Genomic DNA, 9,229 nt, shown 5'->3' with positions numbered 1-9,229 from the left:
TTATAGTAAAGAATATACTCAAGAATAGGGGTAAATGCTGTTTGACTCTTAGTACCACCAGCTCATACAAAATCTTCGTTGTAAACAAGCAGAAGGATGATGCAGTTTCTTGACATAATTAAAGCTGGGCAAACCACAAAGGTGTGTCCCTCAGATAATTGGCCAAGTATTTGTCCAGGTCTGCTACAGCTACTGAGCAAATGGGTTGGCATGAATAGTTATGTCCTTAATGTGTACATCATTAAGAGGTCGGTATGTCTTTTCATTCACTGGTAACTTCTCCAATTCATCTAGAGTTTCCAGACCATCTATTATCCTGAAAGAGAAACAATATGATGTATGAAAATTTCCTCAGATTGAAACGTACTACCAAAATACCTATAGCAATTATAGTCTCCTTAAGAGAAAAGGACCCTGTGTCAATAGTTCTTTGAATTCCTTAAAGCTGAGTGTAAAATAAAATACTGATTTGATTTCCTCCCATAGACATGGACCAAAATTCAGAAACACAAAATTCGTTTTACGCCTTTAGACATTAATAGCAAGGTTGGAATATTCCCACCAAAGTATTTGCACTGCATAGCTACAAATGTGGCCAATATAACTAGTCAAAAGGTTTTCTTTGCTATAGAAAATAACCAGAGAAAGTATGCAAGGATGACACTAGTATTATCAGTTCTGCCCTACACTGAAAGTCCTGAAGTGGGTGACCACTTTGCACTTTATTGTTTAAATATGGTATTTTTACTTTTTGCTTCTGGACAACAGAAAGCAATAATAATAAAATAGGAGAAGGGAAGATGGACACTTCCAGCAAGCCCACTTCACGTTACCATATTGAGAGCTAGCCTTCAAATATGTTTTTAGCAAATTAGTCTAAAACATTTGTTAAGAAAAGGTAGCTTTTTAGATTATACCTCTTAGTGTAAATCAAATCAATTCCCAAGACCTTCCTTATACGTACTTAAAACCCCAGGTTTACATGTATTTTGCATTTCTACTGAAATGGTACTATAACCGAATCCTTTTAATTTTACTCCAAAATGCATGACAACTGAGGTCTTTAAATTATTTCCCACCTTCTAGGTCAGGAGAAAGAGAGACATAGGAAACAGATCTCAGGCAAAACAAACAAGCAAACAAAAAAAACTCTTAATAAAAACAGGTATGTTACTGTTAACTTGCATAGTGATCCTGAAAGAAAAGTACTGACCCCTCTTTTACAAAATAAGGAAATTGAGACTCAAAAAGTTTATAACTTCCCAAGGTCACAGGTCTGGTTAAATGGTAGACCTTTCAGGTACCTTGAACACTCACACTACTCTTTCAGTATATTAGTTATGCTAGTCACAACTACTCATATGCATCCTTTGCCCTGAAATTCCAAAGGAACCATAGCCAAAATACTCACTTTCCAAATACTGTATATTTCATGTCCAAATGTGGCTGCTTGCCATAGGTGATGAAGAACTGAGATCCATTGGTGTTTGGGCCATTATTAGCCATAGATACAACTCCTCTAACACTGTGCTGAAAAAGACAGGCTAAAGTATTAATTTAACTGTGTTTTTATGTAAATACTCCAAATATAGGACCAAAACAAGACATATACTCTTTAACTTCCCAGTATTTAAGGCACTAAGAAAACAAAAACATTTAATCAGCTTCTATTAGGGCTAATCCAAATGTTCCATTTCTGTATTATCTGGGTCTCTGAAAACTTGTATGTAAAATGTTTATAAATCAAATTATATTCCCCAATTTTCATTTTCACCTTGAGAAGTATAGCCAAAAACACTTTTAGCAATACCAATGTATAATAGAAATAATCCTTACATTTATATTAAGGAACAGTATGCTGGCATGAAACCATCAGGCAGACAACAAAATCAAAATTCCCATAATCTCTTCACACATACACTGGACTCTGGCTAGTTTCTTTATCTGTAAAACAAGGGAGGTGGGACTATTTCAGGGGTTTATTCATAATTCAAATGCTCAGAAGGGTCAGCCGATAAACTGATAATTGGACAGAATGTAAACATTAGGAGTGGCAATAGGAACAGTGTATCTCTTGCCTAATGGCATTAAAATTTTTTAAACAATGGCAATAGAGAGTGCATCTGTGGTTCTTCAAACCAAGGGCAGTCAGTTCATGATCCCAGGACTGGATAATATAAGGAAGGTCTTGTCTAGCTCTCCTACTATTTGTTATGTAAGGGACTGTGTAAAGGAATTTAAAAGACTTCACTGATTAAGATTGAAAACATGACAACCATGTTCTAGGGAGGTGCCCCAATATAAAACACTGTAAATAACTCCAATGATTATTCTATCTTTAGCTACTTGTTAGGGGACACTAATGAGACAAGCAGTAGAGATGCAGTAGAGTACATGAAGATATTAATACTTTACTGTCTTCCTAAAAGGTGACTACCAATCAAATATAATATTTGATATACACACAAGAATGTATGTGCCATTTATAACTTAGAAAGTATCCAATAACCTATTTCTAGGCTTAAAAATAAAATTCAGCAAACTGTTGCATAAGCCTGTGCACTCATCTATTACCTTAGCCTCTCCAAGAGTTAATTACTCTTCTATATCTTTGCACATGCCTCAACAGTATACTGTTTCTGTGTTTGTTTGCAAGCTCTACAAAATACTATCATACTATTTGTAGTCTTCTGGGAAGTGCTGTCTATACTTACTATGTTTCTAGGATTCATACATATATATGTAGTTTTTGAAATTTTACTGCTATATAATATTCCACTGCTTAATATACTATAATTTGTCCATTGTATGACCAATGGACATTTAGGATATTTTTAAATTTTTACTATAAAAATAGTACTCTAGGAACACTCTCGTACATGTCTCCTGATGCACACATACAAGAGTTTCTCCCAGGTAAACATCTGGAAATGGAATATGTGAATATTCAACATACATCTTCAACTTGATTTACAAGATAATGGTTCTTAACCCTGCCTGCACAGGAATCACCAAGGAAACTTAAATATAATCAAGGTCCCAGTCAGTCCTACTGAGTGTTTTTCTTTACATTTGTGGGGGGTGGGGCCTTCCATAGGTAAGTGTGTTAACAGCCAAGGCTGAAAACCACTGGTTTAGTATGATAGATTGTGTTATGGAAGCAATCATTAATCTCTAAAAAGTTGTTTTGTTTCTAGTTCAGGAAAAGGATGTCTTTTTAAACAACTTATCACCTCCCAACCTCAACTCCTATAACAAAAGTAGTATTTCTTCATGATAGAAAAGCAAAAACAAGATAAAATATATTATGCATCCTACCATCCAGAGATAAATACTGCAAGGAATTTTTTTCAGAATTTTGCAAGGCATATTTTAATGTAACTGAAATATAATACACCAAGATATATATTCCAGTTGAGGAGAATTTTTTGTCTAATTATAAAGTTATTCTCTGAAGACACAAAGTTTACAAGAACACATGATAAATTGTTAGCTTATGTCATCTCTGGGAAGTGGAACTCACTTTTTTAAATAAGCATGCATTAATTTTTTAATTTTAGAAAAAAAAAGATCCTTTAGAAAGCTTGAAAAATACAGAAAAAATACAAGAAAGGAAATAAAAATCCCTAATTATACAATGTTGAAGATTTATTTGCATGCACTTTTCTTTAACCTAGTTGAGATCTACTGCAGGCACTAAGTAGACTTAATACAGGAATATTCTAACATCTAACAGAAGATGACACAAGTTGGGAGATTGATAAGGGGTAATATTGCAATCAAGAGGTCTGATAGTCTTTTTTCTCCACTCTCAAAAGGCCAATGATTCATGTCATTCAACATGAATTTTATACTGAGACAGTAAGTCCCTTGGGTACATTACTGATTAAACATCGGCTTGGACAAAAAGATGAGCTCACTCAATATCAAGATCCATGTGAAGGTCAGCTTCCAGTATATATTTTAGGCTAGAATAGCCATTTGTATTTTCTACTGGACATTATTTATCAAGTGTGCAAAAACTACCATAAAGCATATTCATTTACTAATGATGTTAACCTGTGTTACATATGTATCAAAGTTTCCAAGTTTAAACAGCCATGAGAAAATAGATTCTGAAGTACTGGGCATATACCTTAAGATATTCGCTATATTCATCCTCAAATTTCTTGCCCCAGATACTGTTACCTCCTCTTCCAGTACCTATGTTACAAGACAAACAAATCAAAAGAAGTACTTAGTTAAAGTTGAAAAAGGGTTCAATTTCTAAAATTTAAGGGCTGGTTTACAGTATAACTCTTGAAACACAAAATTTGGTATGTCCTCTCTTCCCCAAAGTTCACTTTAACAGACCAGAAAAATAAAATATCTCTGCAAAAAAACAAAACTACTGGTCATATTTTAAGGCTAGGTGCCTATAGCTCTGCTTAAGTATTTCTTGCTATGGTAAGGTAGCCTGGTTGTAAATATTTCATATGCTTTTATTTTTCTATTCTTTGTCTACCCTCTTATTCACAATATATACCTAATACCTTAGATATTAATGGAATAACTTACCTGTTGGATCTCCTGTTTGAACCATGAAACCCTTGATATTTCTATGAAATATACAGCCATTGTAGTAATTACTGGCACAAAGAGCCAAGAAATTCTGAAAAGAGTAAAAATACTGATTGAGAAATTAGGTGGCAGAAATCCATTTTAGATAAAGAACCAGTTGTATATACTGAAAACACTGCTAACAGCATATGTAAACTATTGTTTAGGCATTACGTTGGATAAAATCACTTCCCTGCCCAGAATACATTAGTGGCTTTATTCTGTTCTTGGAATAACATATAAAATCCTTAACAGAGCCTAATAAGCCTACCTTTGCATCTCATGATAATAACCCCTTTCTGTTATTTACTATGTTAACCTCATCAGCCTTCTGAAAATTGGTCCAAAACAGGCAGGCTTTCCCACCTTGAGGGCTTTGGACCTACTATCTCTGTACCTGGAATGTTCTCTTTGTATCTTTCCATGGAGATCCCTTCATTACCTTTCACACTCAAGTTTAAGTATCACTTTCTGGGCTGGGCATGCCCTGACCTATTTTTAAATAATTCCCATTATTCTCCATCTCAACAACTTTATTTCCTTCAAGGTATTATCACCTCTAGAGTTACTTTTTTTCTAGCATAATTTCCTCCTTTGCCTATTTCTCAGCTAGAATATTAGCTCCATCAGGGCAAATAATGTCTCTTACTCATCGCTGTATTCCCAGACTGTGACGAAGATTGCCCTTTTTATTTAAGAAGACTAATTTTGTTTTAAGGAATAAGATGGGGATTCTGGCCCAATTTTGTGCTGTGTCTAGCCTGTTGTCCCAATATCATTTAGTGAATACTCTTTTTTCCCCAATGTTTAAAATGCCATCTCTATCATATACTAAATTCCTGTATGTACTTAGGTCAATTTCTAGACTCTAGTTTATTGTGTTGATTATGTCTGTGCCAGTACATCTTTTTTTTCATTGTTTTTTAAAAAATGTGTTTGATGTTCGTTAGAATTAGATTTTCCCCATCATTCTTGGTTGGTTTTTTTAAAATAAAATTTATCTTTTCTCATATATTTACTTCAAAAAAAAAAAGTTGGCCTTTCACAAATAATTACTAAATGAATATACATATCTGACTCTTCTTTCTATCTTTGTCATTTAAACAAGTGAAACAGTGTATTAAACAGCTCTCTCACCTAATATCTTAATGATTATTTACATTTCCTGAGGTAAATGAGCCAAAAGAAACAAGCTACTCTATAGTTAGAGAAGAATTATCTACCCTTTCTTTGACCTTTGACATCAGGAAAGGTAAGTGGAAATTAGGTCAGAAATTATGATGGCTAGTTTTTCCTGACAATAGTTTTATAGGAAAGTTTTTTATTTAAAAAAAACACTTTTTTGTAGCTTAGATAATTCAATTTCAAAATTGTTATCCTGCTGCGTTAACTCATGTTTTACACGTACATAATGGTACATACACACCTCACATGTCTTGGGTGTCCTCTCACAGAAGACTTCTATTTTAATATCACCTACATCTGTATGCAATGTCACCGACTGAAAAGGAGAAAGAATGTGAGAACCAATGAGATCTCTTCAGATGACTTTATGCACTGTATTGTTTCCCTAAACTTGGTATAATCTGAACAAAAACAGAAATACCATTTCAGAGGTGACCTGTCCACAAAGCAGCTGATAAGCTATACTTCTTTAAAATTTATTTCAGCAGTAGGAAAAAATCTCCAGAAGATAAATATAAATATTAAGGTAAAATGTTATCTGGGCTAAAATTCAGTTGCAAATATTGTGATGAAAATAGTAAGTTTGAATTTTTCATCAGTAAAAATAAAAGCAATGGTTATATTAGGATTATTAATTTAAATGATGATTCACCAACATTATTTATTGAAAAACAGTAAGAAAATGACCTCAAAACTTGCCTCCACCATTACATAATTTAATTCTGAGAGACAGGGTTAAAAACAATTTCTTTCTTGACCAAAGGCAACAAACATAAAAAGGGTCAGTGCTTCTAGATCCTAAATGTGCAGAGGTAACCACAGTACTCGTTCTTGTTTGCTTTTTATCTGTTGTTTTGATAGCTTGCATACTTCTTTTGTTATCCCTTTCCAGAGAGGGGGAAAACTATTCTGAGGCTTCACTTTTTTCCATTTATCTTGAAACAGTATCTAGAGGTCAGAGTATGGCCAAGTTGAAGATAGAAGGCAGGAGTTGGGGTGCTACTTGAAGTCTAGTTACCCATCTTAGATCCAGAGCAGAAAGATCCAATTAAAATAATCACACCTAGCTGTTCTTTTCTGCTCCTCCTCTCCAACTCCCCCTTTTCATTACTATGTTGTAATCAATCTTTTCCCATAAAAGGTAAATTCTGTGCATTTTAAGTGAAAACATTAAAGAATTCAAAAGAATTTTGCTTACTAATGGTTGTTTATAATTATCTTACACTGTATGCTTCTACAGCTTATCATTTCTGTCTTGCCACTGAAATTTTCATGCAGTTTTATTTCCCTTGACTGAATTTCTACAAATTACTCATAATGAAAGATATTCATAAGAACTGCATACATCTTACCATTTTTCTTCTGGTTTCGGGAAGTATTGTTGCTTAATTTCTCACAGCCTTATGGAGAGAAAAAAAGAATCTCTATTCCCAAAAGAAAAAAGAATTTTCATTTTCCCTCGTAAGTTACCCACGCTCATCTTTACTGCATATCGAATAACACCTCATCCCCAAGGAATAAAAATATTGTTATGGCAGTGATGAGATCCTACCGGAGTTAAGCACCTCAGTCTCCTTCCTACTTTCTCTGCTTATTCGTTTAGCGCCTCCCAGCGAGTCTTCCAAGAAGCCGGTACATTCGGCCTTGGGTCTATCTAGGCCCTGGTTTGCCTGGAACGCTTTCACGCAGACATCCGTATGGTTGGTTTCTTCACTTCCAAGTATCTGCTCATAACCCTGATACCTCCATTCAAAACTGCTGTAATCCTAGTACCTGCTCTGTTCCCTTTACCCAGAGCACTTATCACGAATATAATGTATACTTTCCTAGTTTATTAAGTCTGTCGTTCCAACACCCCCATCCCCGTCCAGATGCTCAATCGAAGCAGCCCAAGACTTAAAACAGCGCTAGACAAGCATTTGACTAAGTGAAGGAAGGAACGAGGGACTGACCCTAGCCCCCACTTACCACTTCGGTTAGCACAGCTGTAATTAAAACAGAAAAGACGCAATTGCGCATGCCCGCAGCGTCTGCAGATTGGAAACGAGTTTCTCCGGCCACCGGAAGTTGAGCGCGGGACAGATGAGAGCGCCTCGTCTGCTCGCCTCCTTGTTCCTCCACTCTCTTATCTCAAACCAAGATGACTAAAGCTGGAGGGACAATACAATTTATCCCCACCTGGAACGCGTTTGACAATGAAAGGGAACTCAAGAAGCGTAACCCGGAACGTTCTGGGGAACTAGAAGTGCCTTGCACTCAGACACAAAACGGCAAGGACCACTTCCGCCCAGCCCCTTCCCTGCCCTACCCCGCCCATTCCCATCCTTCCCTGAGGTCCCGCGCAGGATCGGAAGTGGCGCCGAGGAGCGTTCGCGAGACAAGTGAGTCTAGGGCGATTTCATTCTGCAGGCCGCGGTTCTTGCAGGCTGTGGCCGTGCCGGGCTGCTGCCGCGAAACCGTGCAGAAGACTGGCTTGTTGCAAGAGCGCATAGGGCACTAGTGGGTACGGGTCCTCACTCAAGGGCTTACCGGCCGTGCCTTCTGTGCTCTCACTGTCCTGGAAAAGGCCTGAAGTGGGACTGAAATGAGTGGAAAATGGGTAGCGTAAGAGGGTGCAGGTCGTAGGTCGTAAAAGTGGGCCCTACTAATGTCACTTAACAGTAACAAGCATAGTGCTGCCTCTAGGCCGGGCGTCGTGTCCAGCTTTATGGTTAAATCTCGCAGTAAGCCTGTGGGCTGGGCACTATTTCATTCTTCAGAAGGGGTAATAGCGGAGGTTAATTTTGTTACACAGCTGTGGCTCTGGGAGTCATTCTCGTTTTAGTTGGTGTTCTTTACCACCATTACCCCTATTTGTTAATTGTGCCTTCAAGGTACACAGTGTTCCTAATTTGTAAGATGGGAGGTGTTGTGTATTATTTCCAAGGGCTCTTTAAAATGTAACAGTAAATAATTCAAGACTGGTGTAGTGGCCCACTGGAGCTTCCCTTTCGCACTTGCCCAGATTTAGAAGAGACTGGAGAGTGGAGTAGCAGTATTAGGAGGTGGAATCTGGGGAGTGGTATTGGTATAACGACCATCAGAAGATATTCCAAGGCTCCAGGGCTTTTTGGAGGTTCCACATAACTTCAACTCATGTTGAACAAGTCCTCACATCTCATACTGATAGTTTTGCTGAAAATTCTTTTCAACAAATAGATTATTTTATTGAAAATTTGCTCTTGAAATTACCAGGTTATGAACGTTTCATTAAACTTGCAATTGGCTATGCTTTCTTGATAATGATTGTGATACTATGAAATGAAATGCTTTTCTTTAAAAAAAAAATGTCCATGGGTATTAAATTTTAAAATGGAGTTGACCATGTTGCCTTTTGTTTTGGATATTGATTAGAAGGCATACAGACTGTCTGGGCAAAGTGCCCTACACACCTTCACCTCTCCCA

General features: G+C 36.7%; 2 protein-coding genes across 6 annotated transcripts in view; one reads left to right on the top strand and one right to left on the bottom strand.

The window, feature by feature from the left end:
* Positions 1-8,055, bottom strand: PPIL3 (peptidylprolyl isomerase like 3). 2 transcript variants are annotated; one of them, XM_036928148.2, is made up of 7 exons: positions 7,753-8,055; positions 7,137-7,208; positions 6,026-6,100; positions 4,558-4,651; positions 4,136-4,203; positions 1,412-1,530; positions 1-316 (listed from the first exon to the last, which is right to left on the bottom strand). In XM_036928148.2, exons 2-7 carry the CDS (start codon positions 7,137-7,139, stop codon positions 190-192), a joined length of 486 nt encoding a protein of 161 aa, XP_036784043.1. In that variant the 5' UTR covers positions 7,140-7,208; positions 7,753-8,055; the 3' UTR covers positions 1-189. The 2 variants fall into 2 exon arrangements, with proteins under 2 accessions (XP_036784043.1, XP_036784042.1); XM_036928147.2 differs by having other exon boundaries at positions 7,137-7,184; positions 7,753-8,054.
* The window catches only part of NIF3L1 (NGG1 interacting factor 3 like 1), a 21,400-nt gene continuing 20,090 nt past the window's right edge, over positions 7,920-9,229 (top strand). For 3 of the 4 annotated variants that reach the window (XR_005033180.2, XR_005033179.2, XM_036928142.2), the window contains exon 1: positions 7,920-8,165. Coding sequence is in view for 1 of the 4 variants with exons in the window: in XM_036928142.2 (XP_036784037.1) it covers positions 7,925-8,165 (241 nt within the window). In the remaining 3 variants the exon portion in view is untranslated. Of the gene's footprint in view, positions 8,288-9,229 lie in introns of all 4 variants that reach the window. The other variant, XR_008998213.1, reaches the window with a different exon arrangement.

The sequence above is a fragment of the Manis pentadactyla genome, chromosome 6 (assembly GCF_030020395.1).
Source record: "Manis pentadactyla isolate mManPen7 chromosome 6, mManPen7.hap1, whole genome shotgun sequence".
Taxonomy (NCBI): Eukaryota; Metazoa; Chordata; class Mammalia; order Pholidota; family Manidae; genus Manis; species Manis pentadactyla.
Note: the sequence above shows the minus strand (reverse complement) of the source record. Positions and strands in the feature narration are given on the sequence as shown.

What these genes read in the sequence shown, in the direction of transcription:
- PPIL3 (XM_036928148.2), bottom strand. An exon ending in TCAAACAGGAGATCCAACAG is followed by an intron (nt 4,204 to 4,557) that starts GTAAGTTATTCC and finishes CTTGTAACATAG; the next exon opens with GTACTGGAAGAGGAGGTAAC. An exon ending in AATATAGCGAATATCTTAAG is followed by an intron (nt 1,531 to 4,135) that starts GTATATGCCCAG and finishes TGTCTTTTTCAG; the next exon opens with CACAGTGTTAGAGGAGTTGT.